The following is a 19,166-nucleotide window of genomic DNA, read 5'->3' on the forward strand; positions in this document are numbered from 1 at the left end:
ATTGACTCAGGGGTGTGAATACTTACAGCAATAGTCAAAAGTTTGGACACATACTCATTCAATGGTTTTTTATTTTTAAGATTTTCTACATTGTAAAATAATAGTGAAGACATCACAACTATGAAATGACAATTTTTTGGGTTACTACATGATTCCATGTGTTAAACAAATCAAGATATTTTTTATACTTGAGATTCTTCAAAGTAGCAACACTTTGCCTGATGACAGCTTTGCACACTCTAGGCATTCTCTCAACCAGCTAACACAAGATCAGGAATAAGTGGAGGGGTATGAATACTTTGAAGGCACTGTATCTACGCTCTCCTAAACTGGTCCCAGATCTGTTTTTGTCATGTTTAATCTATCTTTTCTCAATCTAGAAACAGCACAAAATTAGTGCAACATTTTTATTCCACAATTCCTTATAAACATCCCAAACATTATTTTTCACTATACTCAACACTTTTTTTTTTTAACTTAAAGCTATATTAACAAATACTTGATTGACCCTAAGCCCTACAAAAGAAACCGTAGTCAAAATGCCCACCGCTATTTGACTCGATTTATGCATTCTCGTGTCTGAAATGTTTGTATTTACAGTACAGTTTGGTCTTTAGAGTATATTATACCTAGGATTGTCTGATGTCCGATGATCCATTTAAACATCCATATAAAACCAGGTCGCGAGGGACTTTTATTTGTTCATTAAAACAGCAAATCTTCAAACTTATTCACTAAGTAGTAACATTAAGAGCTCGATTCAATCCATATCACGGAAGATCTGCGGTATAGCGCATTTTAAATTGTAAGGCAATGTTTTTTCCTGCGTTCGCAGACTGCATTCACAGTAAATGCTGCATATGTCAGCACAATCGGAAATAATCTTTAAATTTAAATTGCGTTACACAGCAGATCTTCTGCGATATGGATTGAAATCGAGTCCTAATTCTCTGGCCATGTTTCGTCTCCCACTATATCCAACCAAATGACAAAGAAACAACTATTTCTAAACGAGTGTGTGAAAAGTCAAATCAGACACACACACACACACACTGGGGCCATACTTACGAACATTAGAAACAGAAAATCGTAGATGACAGAACATTACATTGTAGCTGGTCGCATCAGATAACCTGGTACACCACATGACAGTGATTATTTCCTGGAACAAGTTCTGCATCAGCCAATTGCAAATGTTGACCTAGATGGACGTGAACAAATACTTCTCCTGAGAGAAGTCTAACAAAGTCTCTCGTTATCATCCCACAGATGACAGTATTGCGGCAATGTTGTTATTTTCAAGATGTATCGCGAGTCCGGACTCAAACTCACGTTAGCAAGCATCCACACTAGAGGAAAGGTTCATTGTTTATCGTTCTACAGCACACCTGTCAATCGTCTGATCAACACATCCTACTGCACGCGTTAGACATATTAATAAGGTCATAAGACAATTCAGTGCTTTCAGAGTGTGTTTTTGTCATAGCGACAACCGCAAATAATACTTCATTGTACATACATTGAAAAATATAAAAACGTATATTTAAAAATGTACCAATTCAACAGCAAACACCGTTTAGCCTGCATATATTTTACAGCATGTCATTGCTTGCCTCGTTGCTCAAAGCTCCCCTAACGATTCTACAACACAAAGCAATGAGGAATGTATTATTGTTATCAAGCGAGTAATCTGTGGTCTATAGATCAAATTTTAATAACCGCTCAAATGTCCTGTTTTAGCCGAAATAACTGCATACGACTTAGGCCTGATTGTGCAACCATTTGGAACAGTTATGGGTATATTCTAGACACTTTGGGAGGTCCAGAAAAGGAGTACATTAGCAAGCCACTCATAAATTGTATTTTGTCAGGATGTATCGGTGCTAAGATAATATGGGCTTCTTCTGACACAAACGTCTCTTTCGCCTTTCCAACTCCCCGCCAGTTCTTAAAGCTGTAGCCTATTTTACATTAACATTTTAGCAGACGCTCTTATGCAGAGCGACTTAAAGTAGTGAGTGCATACATTTTCTTTATTTATTAATATATATATATTTTTTTAATTCAGCAAGCAAGAGAGCATCTCTTCTCCAATAGGCTATTATTAAATAATATAAAGTCAAAACAAGTGTCCAACAAGCTATTGTAATTTGGCTTTACCTGGAAATCCACCCGATTTAAGACGAATAGCAGAGGCAGCCAGGTGCGTAAATGCGCAAAAAAAACACGAACACAGACCGGCTCGAAATGTGTAGCCTAAGATATGCATACACGTATAAATTAGGCCATAATTCATTAGCTCAATGCTAGGCTTAATACTGCAGTGAATATATCCAGTGAATCTACACACACGAAATTAAAAAAAAGTTATCAGATAACGAAATCACAGGTAGCCTACACTGCGTGCGCTCCCAGTCCCCGGGCACGCAGTTTGAAAAGCTAACCTATTGATTATATTTTATATTCATTTTGATAAATCTACTTTGTCACATATGCGTTATTTGACTCGAGGCCCAACAGGGAGCGTTTTTTTCCCTTCAATAAAAACCTGGTCCTGAGGGGGATTCGAACTCATGGCCTTCATACCTTGCAGTCTCTGGGCTTACAGCCTTAGAGGATCACACCACCAAAAGTCATAGCGTCTTTACTTTACAAAATATTTTTTTTTACGATATATGAATATAAACGTACATGTTGTATAATCCTCCTAAATCTTTACTGTTGTGAAAGCACATGAATGTGCGTGAAATGGACAGGCCAAATTTGGGATTTTGTCATATTTGAAAATTTGAACATTTTGTCTAACGTTAGAACTAGTAGCATAGTCAAGGATGCATCACTGCAACATTGTTACAGACCAACGGGAACAAAAGTAAACCTTACATTTGTAGGTTTAAAATATCCCTTTAATGACCTGGGTTGACCCATTTTAAGAAATGCCAAAGACGGGTTATCTTCCAATGTCACGAAAACAACGCACACACTTCAATGGGGCAGAAGTCGGTGTTGTGATTCTGGATGGCCAGATATCTAGCAACAATGACAAGAAGCTGCCATGTAGGGAATTGTAGGTGGCTCGTTTCATCTAGTTTTTTTTTATCTTGTTCTTGATACAATGTCTTGTTTCGAGGTGTTGACTGATGTAATGTCTATGCTAATATGGATCAAAGTTGTGCAAATGTATTAATGTCTTCAATAAATATTGGAGACAAAATTAGTTTACATGTTGTCAACAATCTAAGTTTTACTCCATAATTGCTTACTTGTCGGTTTTGTTGCTAAACAACCAACATGTCTATTGGTTGGTGGAAATAAAGATGGTGGAAATAAAGATCTTTGATAGGCTGATGAGGGATTTTGTTCCAGGAAATAATCACTGTCATCTGGTGAGGTTAGCATAGGGCTAACGTGTGCCAGGTTATCTGATGGAACCAGCTACAATGTAGCATTCTACTCGTTTTAATTGGCTGATGCTCATTGAGATGGAGAAACTGTTTAAATTTAAACTGTTTCTAATGTTCACAAGTATGGCTCCAGCGTCTTTTGCAGGCACACCAAAGCAACCGCTGTGGTGCTCTTTTTAAGGCAGACACGTCCCTAACATGATTGCACCCTGGCAGTTTTGGAGCCACCCTCGTCCCTTGCAGGGCTTACAGTCGGTATGTGTGCAGTTCACTGTGGTTGTTGTGGTGTGTATGTGTGTGCGCGTGGAGGTCTGACTCAGGACGGTGGCTTGGCTCCTTCCCGACTCTGTTGGATCCGCTTCTGAAGAAGATCCCAGGCCTTCCGTACCTGGGATTTAAATGCAGAGGAAGACGTGAGAAAGGGTTTGTTTATACAATGCATTGACTGGTATCTATATCCTCCCTGAAAGCCATAATGAAAATACTTGGTTGTTAAACGTTAATGTGTAAACTACGTCCAGATTCTTCACTTCCACACTTCCTGTCATGGATTTAACAATGGTGGAAACTAGGGATGTGCCGATCTTGCCATACTCTTATTTGCATCCGTAAATTCACAGGGATAATACTCGTAATTGGAAAAACTGCTTTGAAACACCTAAATAGAGGTTGGCAATACCTAATCGTCTCCCTGTACTTTCATATAAACCAAGGAAGCTGCAGATCAGGAGCAGTGGGTAGATTCGATTGCTGTCACTCCATCAGAATGCAGGGGTTAAAGCAAAAATTATTTAAAAAAATACTAAAATAAAACGTCCCATCTCGATCTCAGATCGATTGTCTGCAGGGCCAAGTTAACCTCCCATGTAAAAATGTCATGACCATCATGCTTTTAAGGAAATAGGATAATTTTGTACATTAAACTGCAAGTTTGACCAATTCCAATCTTTTTCAATAATGTAAAACACAAAATCATTGACGGAGAACTTTAACCCCTGAGAACGTACGTCAGCCTTTCATCTTTTTTCCTACCCTCCCTCCACTTGTTAGATATTTTTTTAAATCCATGTTTTTCCCAATCATGGAAAATAACAACAACAAAAAATACATCCGTTACGATACTCGTTTTGTCCGAGTAGTGACCCCCGAAAGGCGTCCGCATACAAGGTTTGGTTTTCTCCTAGCAGAACTCGGCTACGCGAAGCGAGCATCAGTGCCTCGCATACTGCCTTAAAAATACATTTGCTTGAAAAACAAGGAGAGAGGAAAAAATTTGTTTTTCCCCTTGAGACGCCGTAGCAACAACATACAGTAACACTTCCTCAAAATAGCCAGAATCAATCTAAAGATAAATCAAGAACTCTGTCATAATTGTTTTTACTGAGGTCTTAGCCACAATTTTACATCTAAGTGCAGTATTTTTAAGGTGACAAAATGTGCATGAAAGTTGTCATTCAACAACAGATGACTAGTTAACACTTAATTGAAGAAAACCTACTCTTCGACCACTCACCGACGAAGGGATGTAGGGATTCCGAACTTGGGCTTGCCTCAAGAAATACATTTGTGTGCTCGAACAGCTGTAAGAAAATAAAAACTGCCGAGCACCAAAAAGTCATAGAACTTAGTCATAATTCAAACTGTTTTGACTGGGAAGCATACGGTAAGCTTTAGTGGAAACTCTCTCCAGCCAATGTTTACACCAATCCAATACTTTTTAATCCATGATTGGCAGTGTGCAAGTGGCATGCCCACTTTAAAAGAAGGGTGGAGAATCTGGACGCAGCTTCAGATACATAAAAATGATTGTTCCTATAAAAATGCAAGAAGCCTTTGTCTGTGGATGGTAAAGGTTTCAGGACTTTTCAAATGTGCTTTATCGGGCCATTTTCCCCCGTCAGTGTGTCTGGCTTCGCCCTGGGTCATGTTCATTAGGGAATACCGTAACAAAATGTTTTGCAATGGGAAAATGGACCAGTCCCTCCTTGTTTTCTTCCTTTTGGTTCCTAATGAACAAGGACCTGGTCTCCCTCTCCCTTCCTTACCTGTTTCTGGGTGATCTCGGGCTCCCACAGTGTGCAGAGCACCACGTTGGCCTGCTCCACCTGCTGTGTGTTTGGCCACTGGCTCTGCAGCCGGCGCACAGCATCCTCTTGGCTGACACCGTCCCTCACCGTGATCCGAGACACCGCCTGGGGGGGTAGGAGTGTTGGGGTGGATAATAAATAAATAATTATTTTAAAAAAGTGTCTGTATCAGTGTTGTGTCTTTTAGCATTAGATGTTATGCAAGGGTCTTACTCACAGTTACTGTGATAAGAGCATCTGCTAAATGACTAAAATGTAAAATGATCATGTAATTGAACTACCACTGTTTAAGTAACATTTTGTTTATTATTTTCAATTCCAAAACGTTCTGGTATGTTGTCACTGACATTGAGGACAAAGTTGCGTTGAGGAGTTAAGATAAACCCCTATGCCTAAATTCCAGGTTGTGTAATGCATCAAAATTAAAGTGTGCCCGTTGCGCAGTTATCTATGAGGTTATTCTCAGACGTTCAAAGCACAGATGTGGGATACCTCTTCCTCAGGAATGACGGCGACCCAGACCTCGTGCACGATGTCCGTCCAGCCGGCCTCCAGCAGCACAGCCGCGTCCACCACACACACCTGTTTACCTAGGGGGAATAATAGAATACATGCCATTTAGAATTATTCAAAGCGACTTACAGTCATGCGTATATACATTTTATGTTCAGAACCCACTCTTCTGGCATTGCAAGCGCCATGCTCTACCAACTGAGCTACAGGGGAACACAAGCCCACCGTCTGTACACACAGGTGAAAGCGCACAAACATACATACATATATATACACACACACAACTTTGACAAGTATCAATCAGCAACATACCTTCCTCTCGGGCCTGTTGGATCCTTTCCTTGACGAGTAGAGCTATCTCCGGCCACACAATGTCGGTGAGGGCTTTCAACCTCTCCTGCAACAATAGTAATACTAATTTATTACATTACACAAGTGTAATCTTAATGTGCATACAAGAAAAATGTTACAAGAAAAAACAAGTTCAGAATAACATATCATAAAAGCATACAAGCATAGTTTGAGGATATCAATTGATATAATGATTAACAGAAGCAGATACCATTAAGTCACAGAGCCAAACTGACAACACATTTTCAGGCCCGATAATGTTTTGGGAAAGAAGCCCACAAAGTGCCTTTAGAAAGTATGCATACCCCTTGACTTCTTCCATGTGTTGTGTGTTGCATCCTGAATTCAAAATGGATCAAATACAGTGCATTTTGAAAAGTATTCGGACCCCTTGACTTTTTCAACATTTTGTTACATTACAGCCTAATTCTAAAATAAGTGAAATAAAAATATATCTACACACAATACCCCATAATGTTAAAGTGAAAATAGGTTTATATTAATGTTTGCTAATTTATTAAACATAAAACACAGAAATACCTTATTTACACAAGTATTCAGATCATTTGCTATGAGACTCCCAAATTGAGCTCAGGTGCATTGATCATCCTTGAGATGTTTCTACAACTTGGTTGGAGTCCAACTGTGGTAAATTCAATTGATTGGACATGATTTGGAAAGGCACACATCGGTCTATATAAAGTCCCACAGTTGAAAGTGCATGTCAGAGCAAAAACCAAGCCTTGAGGTCAAAGGAGTTGTTAGTAGAGGGTACTGGGGAAGGCTACCAAAATATTTCTGCAGCATTGAAGGTCCCCAAGAACACAGTGGCCTCCATCATTCTTAAATGGAAGAAGTTTGGGGGGGGGGGGGTTAACAAGAACCCGATGGTCACTCTGACAGAGCTCCAGTGTACCTCTGTTAAGATGGGAGAACCTTCCAGTATGACAACCAACTCTGCAGCACTCCATCAATCAGGCCTTTATGGTAGAGTGGCCAGACGGAAGCGACTCCTTAGTAAAAGGCACGTGACAGCCGGCTTGGAGTTTGCCAAAAGACATCTAAAGACTCTCAGACCATGTGAAACAAGATTCTATGGTCTGATGAAACCAAGATGAAACTATTTGGCTTGAATGCCAAGCATCACATTTGGAGGAAACCTGGCACCATCCCTACGGTGAAACATGGTGGTGGCAGAATCATGCTGTGGGGATGTTTTTCAGAGGCAGGGACTGGGAAACTAGTCAGGATTGCGGGAAAGAAATAAAATATGCATACCCCTCGACTTCTTCCACATGTTGTGTGTTGCAGCCTGAATTCAAAATGGATCAAATACAGTGGATTTGAAAAGTATTTAGACCCCTTGACTTTTTCAACATTTTGTTACGTTACAGCCTTACTCTAAAATAATATATTTGCTAGCTAAGTACAGAGAAATCCTTCACAAAAACCTTATCCAGAGCGCTCAGGACCTCAGACTGGGGCGAAGGTTCATCTTCCAACAGGAGAACGACCCAAAGTACACAGCAAAGACAATGCAGTAGTGGCTTCGGGACAAGTCTCTGAATGTCCTTTAGTGGCCCAGTCGAGCCAGGACTTAAACCCAATCAAACATCTCTGGAGGGACCTGAAAACAGCTGTGTCGTGACGCTCCCCATCCAACCTGGCAGAGCTTGAGAGGATCTGCAGAGAATAATGGGAGAAACTGCCCAAATACAGGTGTGCCAAGGTTGTGGCGTCATATCCAAGAAGACTCAAGGCTGTAATCGATGCCGAAGGATCTGAATACTTACGTAAATGTAAGTTTAAAAACAAAAAAAATCCCAAAACCTGATTTTGCATTGTCAGTATGGGGTATTGTGTGCCGATTGACGAGGGCGGAAAACGATTTAATCCATTTTAAAATAAGGCCGTAATGTAACAAAATGTGGAAAAAGTCAAGGTGTCTGAATACTTCCCGAATGCACTGTAGTTCCCTTGTTTTACATCCCTCAAATATCCAGGTGACCAATACTGAGAGATATCGTGAGGCTACCCTCACATATCTGAAATTACATCATCAATTGATGTTTACCGATCATGAAAGCAGTTACTTGCTGTTTAACTGATGACAGTGCTAATTGTGCGCAATTGTTTTGCATGGAATAGTCAGAAATCTGAAGCTCTGACTATGCTTTTCAAGAGGTGATGACTTTACAACCAAATAGTTAACATTTATTTACAATCCCATGAAAATGGCAGGCAGTTGTCAATGTTTTTAGCGGAGGTAAAGCAAATAACTCTGCACCTGATTGTGACATTTTACTGATAAACTACTGAAGGGAAAGCTGTCCCCCTGGAACTTTACAAAGGACTTAACGGTACAGTAGGCATCTACATCTGGTAAATCAATAACAACTAAACGGATGAAGACAGTTTGGTTTCTTATTTGCTCACTGACGTTAGCAAAGATCAAGGTGTCTTATAGTTATAGAAATAGGACAATTGGAGGACATATGTGTTTAGCTAGCAAGCCTAAGTTACTTCTTTGTTTATTTGTTAGCTAGTTAATTGCAGCCAATTAGCTGAGGCCGGACAAAGTTGAATTTCTATTTCACGGATGCCCCGCCTCACTTCTCTCCACACACCCAATATATGCGGCTCTTTGTTTATAATGCATTGTCCGCTCTCCCAAGTTGATGCCCAAGAGACCAAACAGTCTCAGATCAAGCACTCATTTGTTCCGAGCCTCGGATTGGAAAGTGACACACACATGCTCACACCTGCAGATGTTTCATTTCTCTCATGTCGTCATGGCTGAAGCCAGCGCAATGTCCTACTATTTATGTGACCAGGTTACACGTGGGATGTCCCTCATAAACAAATAGTCGGTTAAATGAATGGTTATTGCATCATTTCGGTATCTATTAGAAGCGTTGAATAGACGAAACAACAATGCAATTTAACCAATTGACTGGCCAGAGAGCATGGCATTCATCAGCAAAGACGCAGTGCAAGCTGGTAGTATTTTGGACAACCAAAATTTTGTCAAAATTATTAATGAAATCGCAGTGTCAGCTCTACAGTGATTTGCGATTCATAACTTACATTTTACCGGTACAACCAGTAGTAGTAGGACAACCGATACCACGACGGAATGCGTTTGAAGTGATAATGCGCCACCGAGAGCAGCGAGTATGTTCAGCAAAGTACATCGCCAGTGGCACACACACACACTTCGTGTAGATCAGCAGGTGGGGACTTTGTGGCAGCCAGGCGAGACAATCGGAGGAGGATGCGGTGAACAAAGTTACTGTGTTCGAATTTAGTCACGCTTGCTCAATATAGATTGATGCTTCTAATTGTGCATGTTAAACTTTTTTTTATGATTAAAGGTTACGCACTATGGCTGGATTTATGTATTTTTTTCCAATGCTAACTTGATTGACCCTCTTTCTACAAGGCCTCTAGTCTATGAGAGGCCTAATCATATTTGTATGAATATTTTGTTAACGCCTAGGCTATAGAGACGCATTCAGGTAATGAACTCATTATTATACATCAAAGTTTTAATTTGATTACAAGTATTTATTGTTGATCATTCTTGAATTTGTTAGGCTATACAATTAAGTAGATTAATAAACTGATAATACATTCATAACCTTTAAATCATTTTTGAATATGATAGGATGTATAATAAATAGAATGCAATATTCTATGTGAATAATGTTCATTAACGTTAATTTCTGTATTAATGATAATAAATCTGAAAATCAGTCAAATGGAATATTTTGCCAATTGTTAATGTCCATATAGCCTAGGACAATGTGGTACTGTTATTCCTTATCCACCTAATGATTTTTTTTTCTTCCCTCCCTCGCTCGCCTCACTTTTCTGGGAGAAAATCTGTTAAACTGAATCAATTGTGTCTGGCCTAACGTTAGCTATGATAAATCACAACATTTGCAACACCCCGGATAGCCAACAAGTACAGGTCAACTCCGCGTTGATGTGTAGTTGAGTTTTACTTGGCTACCGACGTAGACCCCAGAGTAGTCAGCAGACTACACATTGAAATGACTACCATAACATACACAAACCATAGCTATCATTGAAGTATATCCCTAGCTGACAAAAAAACTGGGAAAAACTAGCAAGGTAGGTTGCTGTAAACTAGCTAGAACAGACACTAGCGTTTGTGCGTGGAAATAACAACAAACACGAAGAGTGACAATAGCTAGCTACTTTACCTTGTACAAATACTTTAGCAAGGTAACATCAGTTAAGTGACAATCTCGTCTGCAGCTGGGTACTCCCAATGGCTAACTACATTATTGTAGTACCACTTGTTATTATTCTTTCAATAAAGACACCTAGATGGCTAGCAGTTGGACATGGACAACATTCATTGGTTGAGAAATGTATTTGGGGACAATATTTGCACATTTTTCTTTTAAATTCTTCAAGCTCTGTCAAGTTGGTTGTTGATCATAACTAGACAGCCATTTTCAAGTGTTGCCATTTAATTCAAAACTAACTAGGCCACTCAGGAACATTCAATATCATCTTGGTAAGCAACTCCAGTGTATATTTGACCTTGTGTTTTAGGTTATTGTCCTGCTGAAAGGTGAATGTTTCCCAGTGTCTGTTGGAAAGCAGACAACCAGGTTTTACTCTAAAATTTTGCCCGTGCTTAGCTTTAGTCCATTTCTTTCCTTTACCCGGTTTTCTCCTCAATTTGGTATCAAATTGGTAGTTACAGTCTTGTCTCAACGCTGCAACTCCTGTACGGACTCGGGAGAGGCGAAGGTCGAGAGCCGTGCTTCCTCTGAAACACAACCCAACCAAGCCACACTGCTTCTTGACACAATGCCCACTTAACCCGGAAGCCATCCGCACCAATGTGTCGGAGGAAACACTGTGCACCTGGCGACCGCGTCATCATGTACTGCGCCCGGCCCGCCACAAGAGTCACTAGTGCGCGATGGGACAAGGACATGCCTGCCGGCCAAACCCTCCCCTGACCCGGACGACGCTGGGCCAAATGTGTCTCCCGGGTTACGGCCAGCTGCGACAGAGCCTGGACTCGGACCCAGAATCTCTAGTGGCACAGCTATCACTGGCACTGCAGTGCCTTAGACCCCTGCACCACTCAGGAGGCCTATTCCATTTATGTTTAATCATTAAAAAAAAACTCCCTATTTCTTGCCGATGTCAAGCATACCCATAACATGATGCAGCCACCACCAAGCTTGAAAATATGGTACTCAGTTATGTGTTGGATTTGCCCCAGTTCATTTCTTTGCAACATTTTTTACAGTTTTACTTTAGTGCCTTATTTCAAACAGGATGCATGTTTTGGAATATTTGTATTCTGTACAGACTTCCTTCTTTAAACTTGGTCATTTAGGTTAGTATTGTGTACTAACTAGAATGTAGTTGATCCATCCTCAATTTTCTCTTATCATAGCCATTAAACTAACTGTTTTATAGTCACCAAAGTCATGGTGAAATCCCTGAGCAGTTTCTCCTCCGGCAACTGAGTTTGGAAGGATACCTGTATCTTTGTAGTGGCAGCATGTATTGATACTACATCCAAAGTGTAATTAATAACTTCACCATGCTTAAAGGGATATTATTTTTTACCCATCTACCAATTGGTGCCCTTCTTTGCGAGGTATTGGAAACCCTCCCTGGTATTTGTGGTTGAATCAGTGTTTGAAATTCACTGCTTGACTGAGGGCCTTACAGAGATGAGGTAGTCAGTCAAAAATCATGTTAAACACATTGCACAGAGAGTGAGTCCATGCAACTTTTGTGACCTGTTAAGCAAATGTTTGCTCCTGAACTTATTTAGTCTTGCCATAACAAAGCAGTGGAATACTAATTGACTCAAGACATTACAGCTTTTCATCTTTAATTAATTCATAAAAATTTATAAAAACATAATTCCACTTTGACATAACGGGGTAGTCTTGGCAAGTGACAAATTTAAGCTTTGACACGTCAAGGGGTGTGAATAATTTCTGAAGGCACTATATCTCTGCTGATATAGTCCATTCCATTGATATTTGAAAAGAAAATGCTAAATACAACTAGATAAACCAACATTTTTTTTTACATCCCTTGCCATTATGTATAAAATATCAAATATTATGTTCTCAAATATTATTGGGCTGTATTTCACACATGCCACACACAAACATTACCTTGTTTCCAAAAACTTTCCTGCCTAGTGCGCGTCTGTTGATAGTTTTGTCCTCATTAATAAGATCTGCAAATGATAAGAGTCATTCATTGAAACAGATGCTTTGGGTAAAGCCTTACATTATATCTGTTAAATCTATTCTCCATGATACAGAATATGATGACAGCTTCTGTCAGCTATGTGGACGGAAGACCCACCCGCACCTGATCCGAACTCCTTCAGCACCCTGTTGTAGGCAACCTTCCCCGGCCGGTAGGTCTCGTGGCCCAGCTGGTCGCTGTCGATGCGGACCGCACCCAGGGCCTCCAACTGCTGGGCAATGGAGCTCTTCCCGCTGCCACTGGCCCCGGTCAGGCCAATCACGTAGGGCACCAGGGGGAGATGGGACTTGTTCTGCTTCACAGGGGATAGGCAAGCGGGGTAAAGGTGAACGGGGCATCAAAATGCATTGGCAGTCATATGGGGGCTTGTCTGTAAATAATCAAACTAAATGTCTGACATATCATATATCTACGATACTGACTACACATCATTTAATCATATACTAACTTAAGGCTCAGGTCCAATTAGACTACAATGAGATAAGGAGAAACTGAATTGTGAAAAACCAGGTCTTGTGATACCTGATGCATCCCAACAACGTGCTTGACAAAGCACTCGCTGGCAATTAGGAAATAGTAGTCTATTGTGTGACTGCAATTGCCACTGAAAGATCATTTGCGGAAGCTGGATGAAAAGCATGTTTCTTCTGCTTGAGGAGAAAGAGTCCCTGAATATAGCCTTCTCTACCCTGGTAACCTTGCTGGAGTAACTATCAGTTGTTCTGAAAAAGCCCTGTCTGCGTCCCTAATGGCCCCCTTTTTTCCCTATATGGTGCACTACTTTTGACCAGAGCCCTAGTCAAAAGAATTGCACTATATAGGGCAGGGATCAACTAAATTAAGCCGCTGGTCGATTTTTTTTTTCTTGAGTGGATGATCGGGGGCTGGAAAATGATTACAGATAAATAGTCAATTGCACATAGACTGCAATCAGCACAAACAGATACAATATTTGACTAAAACAATAATTTCAAATCTTGCTTAAATTTGTCTACGATGACGTCTCTCTATTATGCATGGAAATACGTGGGAACAGATTTCCAAAATTAAAATCACTTGGAGGCTGATTTCCTGGTGTTTTTGGTCTTTTATATCCAACAATGAAAATTGGGGGGGTCAAATAAAACCACCTGAGGGTGAAATTCAGCCATCCAGTTGGGTACCCTGATATGGGGAATAAGGTGCCATTTGGGACACAGTCCCTGTTATTTGCATAGAGATAAAAAAAAAACGGAAATAGCCCTATCTTTTGCCGGTGTCAGCGACAAACTACTCTCAGGGGTACACAAAATCCCTTTCTGTCTCAAATACCAAGTAGAAATTAGTATGGTATGTGTGACACCCATGAGCAGGCTGGAAGGGAAGAGGGGGAATGTGTGTACTTTTGGGTCTGTGAGGAGGGTCCCCAGGAGGCGTGAGCGGAGGCTGGAGGAGCTGATCTTCTCCTCCTCCATCTCAGTGTGGTGGGCATCCTTCAGCAGCTGGATCTCGTGCAGCACCAGTCCTGGAAGACCCTAATAGGGCAGACAGTTGATGACAAGGACACCAGACATAACAAAGAGAATATATAGGCTACGTTCAGACGTAACACAAACAATACATAGCCAGCCATCCCTCAGCCTGTGCTGTATCAAGAGGCCCGCTCATAACACTATGACTGTCTTTGCCAGCTATTAGATACCATTGAAGCTTGTTCAAGTTGTACTGTATGTTTCTAAACCCAGAGACGCAACATCACGAGACTTCCGGGAACGCTTGCGAAACAGACCAGGCCTGAATTTGGGATTTGAGAAGTCAATGAGAGGAGTGAAGAATTCTTCCTTAGTAGTAGTTTGTTAATTGTCTTGAAATCTAAAGTCACAACCTGGATTTGAGCCAATGTCTTTAGTTCAACATGTTATTACTCCAACCCCTGAAAGTGACAAACTAAAATGTTTTAAATTATATCGAAGGAGTGCTTTTGATTTGACGGCCTGCACATGCGCAGTTTGGCGCAAGAAGGCCATTAAACCCAACGCACTTACATTTTCGAGGCGCTTCTTGTTCACAGCCTCGCCTCCCCTGCGGGTCTCCTCGCTGACCACAATGCATTGCAGCTGGGCATCAATAACGGAGGGTCCAAAGGGGTCCGAAAGGGGCACGATCTCGTACTGCAGCGAGGGCTTGACGTCCTGCAGGAACTCTTGGAGCCGCTGCACCCGCAGAGCATATGGCTCAATTAGCTCCTTTAGCACCTTCTCTGAGGATAGGCAGAGAAAGATAAGAAAAAGAGGTGGAGAAAGAGGAAGAAGAGAACGAAGAATAAGAGGCAAGGAAAATGGCAGGGTAGGGGACATCAAACGTTTTATTCCGCTATTGTGCAAACGTATCCGTAAATCCACACTCTTCAATGTCAAGGTTGAGTACAGGGACTTTTCTGCCACCTAAGCATTTTTTCCCAGGTCTCCTAAATCCAAACAGTGTACAAAAATATATATAATAATAAAAAACAAACTTTATACATTTGTGATGGGAAAACGCTTTCAGTGTTAACTTAAATGCCTAAAAACAGAAAATATGTAGAAAAGATAATAGACCTCTATGTTTTTCAATAATATCATCTTTGACAATTAACAATCCCCAAAATAAAAACTAGACAACCGGGGAGAATTTAAAATACCAAAAACAATGAATTTAGCAGTATTGATTTTGTTATTATGTTTGCGCAAAACAACACAGTATTAGCCATGGCAAAATGCATAGGAAATTAACTTTAAAACAAAACTATTTTCTCTCAGCTCCAAGAATTTGAATAACAGGAAATGGCCTTAAAAATTCTAAAATGTCTAGATGGGGGACCTCAAATTTTGCACCGCCGACAGTCTGCACCCCCTGCCCACCACCTGAAACACTTTTTGATCCAGAGAAAAAAACCTGGAGCACAGTGAATTCCAAAGTCCTTTTAACAATGGCAATCCAGATCAGATTATATAGCCCATTATGGGGTAAGGAACCTAATACCGTCTGTATGGATAGAAGACAAGGAGACCTAATAATGCCCAAAGAAACTTGTTTACACAGCAATCATTGCCCTTTCTCATCATTCCACTTACTTTTTAGAAGTTCTTGGTCACACACCCCGATAAGGAACCGCTTGTTAGCCAAGAGGCAAGAGATGTTCAGCAGCGTCTTGTGCGCCCCGTGGAGGCGGTCGAACGTTCCCCCTACCACCACCTCACTGTAAGTCTCCATGCGCTCCGACCTACTATTCCAGTCATCCTTTTGGCCCTCCTCTACCTCTTCCTCCAGCTTCTGCAGCTGTGGGTGGAGTAGCACCGAGGCCAAGCCGGGCGTGCAGACGTAACAGTGGCCCGTGTACCTCTGCAGACACTGGGCCACCAGCGGGGACTGGCCCGAGTCCTGCAGGGCGAAGTCTGTTAGCACCACCTCGGGGGAGTGGGAGAGCGGCTGTGGGGATGGGAAGGGGTTACATGCTACTCCTGTCCCACCTGTCTCTGGGCTGGAGGCGTTGTTGGGCTGGGCGCGGACGTTGGTGAGGAGCACTCGTACATCCAGGTGGCCGCACACATTGGCAGCATTGCTGTAGAGCCCGGTGATAAGGCTGGACAGATCCACCACGGGCTGGATGAAGACAGGCCTGGGCTGGCCTCCACCTGCACCCAGGTTCAGGCCTGGATGGAGATGGACGTAGAGGGTGCGCTCCACCACCTGGGCAGCCGAGCTGAGTACAGGGGCAATGCGCAGGGGAAGGGTGTGGAGGGGAGAGGTGAGCACCAGGATGCCCGTGCTGAACATGGACATGTTGGCCAGATGTGTCACAGGAGCAGGGACACACGCTTGGCACAATGTCTGGGGTAGAGCAAAAGGCAGGGTCACACCATCACAAAAAAACACTAAGGAAAACCTATACCTATTAATTAGTTACCTAAGCTAAAGGTTGTTATTAATAAAACGTCACAATACCACGCAGAGCGATCAATTTGGCTGCTGGGGAGCAAGGAGACCAGCGCCGCTGAAATGTGTATTTTATTTTATCAAGGAGTTATTTTTTCATCTATCCAGATATCTGTAAGCAGGGATCGACACCTTTCAAAGTATATTTTGGTACTAATATGGACACCTTTCAAAGTACTTAAATCAGAGTTATTTTTATGCGCTCTTCAGAACATATACAACATATACTTAGAATAGACCCCTGTGGGACACCTTTCGTAATATTCAGGAAACCTGATTTAACACCATCAGTGGATACACTAAGTTCTATCTGTCAAGTTATTTTTAAACCAGTTACATGCAGCCTGGTCTAGGCCAATTGAGAAAAGCCTCTGAATTAGCAGGGAGTGATCAACCGTATAGAAAGCCTTTGACAGGTCAATGAAGATTTGACAACTACATGCCATTTTCAAGGGATTGCTAAACAAATGTTATCTATTTGGCTTTAATATCACCACCTCTTGAAGAGCATAGTCAGAACTACACATTTCCAATTATTCCACATTTAACTATATCATCAGCGTTTTACAGCAATGCTTTTCATGATCAGTAAACATCTATTTTCAGATTAGATAGGCTACCCTCACCTATTGGCATGTACTGTACCTAGCTAGCTAAGCAAACAACATGTGCCATTTAGCTTGCTTCAACAGAGATTAAGCTTTTGGAAAGAGCTTTACATGGGTAAACCCTCCTCCAGGTAAAGTTGTAAATCGGACTACTGTCTTCAGCACTATAGATGGCGAGCAAATATAGCCATCGAATTTATCCCCTGAAAAACGTCAATATAACAAGCTATCCCTTATATTCTGCTAGAACATTTGACACGTAGCTAGCCTATCATGTCTGTCAGCTGCAATCTTGATGAAACTCTTAAAAACAAACTTTAGAAATTGCAAAGTAGTTTCGACTATGCAATTATATCTACTGGTAGAAATTTTGCACAATTGGTTAAACATATTGGTAAGTAGACCTAAAGTATTTTTTTAATAAAGGATGGGAAATTAACCAAAACCACTCATACCTGTCAGGTATAGTTCACTTTTATATCACTCAAATATCCAATTAGTTGTGGCCAATATTGAGAGATATCGTGATGCTACACTCACGTATCCGAAATTACATGATCAATTTATGTTTACTGACCATGAAAGAAGTTAATTGCGGTATAACTCTGATAGCGCTAAATGTTCGCAATTGTTTTGCATGGAATAATAAGAAATGTGTAGTTCTGTGATATTTCAACCAAATAGTTGACATGTATTTAACAATCCCTTGAAAACCGCACGCAGTTGTCAAAGCTTTTAGTGGAGCTAGGGGGTCTGCACCTTAATGTGACGTTTTATTGATAACGACCTATTTAAGGGAAAGCTGTCACCCTGGCCTTTTACCAATGACTAAAACCGTAGGTAGCTACGTCTGGTAAATCAATAACGACTGAACACACGGACGAAGACGAATGATTTCTTATTACTATAGCTAGCTAAGTTAACTATAAGACACATTGACCTTCGCTAAAGAAATAGGAACATTCGAGGACATGTGTTTAGTTAGCTTTGCTACTTGACTTGTTTTTGTTCCGTTAGTTTCTGGTACTTGCAGCTCGCTGGATAGCCAAGTAGCTAACGTGAACAAGCTAACTACGTTACCGTTCGTTGGTTATGATCAGGACATTGCCAACCTCAACTCCGCGTTGTGGAGTAGCTAGCTAGTTTCAATTAGAGTGGAGTTTTACTTGGCAACGACGTACACCCCGGAATATTGTCAAAATACTACACCTTCAATTTACTACCATGACATACACAACCCATAGCTATCATTGAAGTATGTCGCTAACGTTCGCTGACTAAAACCGAGCAAACTAACGTTAGCTACTGTAGGTTGCGGCGTAAGCAAGCTAGCACGGACAACTGCGTTCGTGCGTAGAAATAACATGAAGAGTGACAATAGTTAGTTACTTTACCTTGTGAAAATGCTGTAGCAAGGTAATGTGAGTTAAGTTTAAATCTGGTCTGTAACTGGCTATTCCTAATGGCTAACTACATTGTTGTACCACTGTCCAATATTGTTATTATTTTTTCGATAAAGAGACATGCCCATTTGACCAATCTCGCTACCGGTTGCACATGGACAACATTCATTGGTTGATAAATTGATTTGGGGACATCTGGGTAATGCAGTCAGCGAAAATATCTAGCTGTTCATTTATATTTCATAATCAGCCGACAGAGGTCACTATTGATATGTTGGTGCTATTTGTGAAATACGAACTTAAAACAACATTTCTGCTATTGATAGAATAAATCTGGTTCCATTTTATTATATAATTTATATTATACAATGTTTTATTTATTTGTAGGCTATCTATTTTATTGCATCACACAGAAGTGTCATTTAACCAGGCAAGTCAGTCAAGAACAAATTCTTATTTACAATGATGGACTACCCCAGCCAAACCCTAACCTGGACGACGCTGGGCCAATTGTGTGCCGCCCTATGGGACTCCCAATCACGGCTGGTTGTGATACAG

General features: G+C 41.1%; 1 protein-coding gene across 6 annotated transcripts; it reads right to left on the reverse strand.

The window, feature by feature from the left end:
* Positions 1-54: 54 nt before the first annotated feature.
* Positions 55-18,765, reverse strand: coasy (CoA synthase). 6 transcript variants are annotated; one of them, XM_064923694.1, is made up of 10 exons: positions 18,600-18,765; positions 15,736-16,492; positions 14,668-14,882; positions 14,026-14,157; positions 12,746-12,935; positions 12,544-12,608; positions 6,317-6,401; positions 5,984-6,081; positions 5,450-5,596; positions 55-3,792 (listed from the first exon to the last, which is right to left on the reverse strand). In XM_064923694.1, exons 2-10 carry the CDS (start codon positions 16,442-16,444, stop codon positions 3,721-3,723), a joined length of 1,713 nt encoding a protein of 570 aa, XP_064779766.1. In that variant the 5' UTR covers positions 16,445-16,492; positions 18,600-18,765; the 3' UTR covers positions 55-3,720. The 6 variants fall into 6 exon arrangements, with proteins under 6 accessions (XP_064779766.1, XP_064779764.1, XP_064779765.1 ...); XM_064923692.1 differs by having other exon boundaries at positions 12,740-12,935; XM_064923693.1 differs by having other exon boundaries at positions 12,746-12,938.
* Positions 18,766-19,166: the final 401 nt, after the last annotated feature.

Source organism: Oncorhynchus masou, chromosome 18, assembly GCF_036934945.1.
Source record: "Oncorhynchus masou masou isolate Uvic2021 chromosome 18, UVic_Omas_1.1, whole genome shotgun sequence".
Taxonomy (NCBI): domain Eukaryota; kingdom Metazoa; phylum Chordata; class Actinopteri; order Salmoniformes; family Salmonidae; genus Oncorhynchus; species Oncorhynchus masou.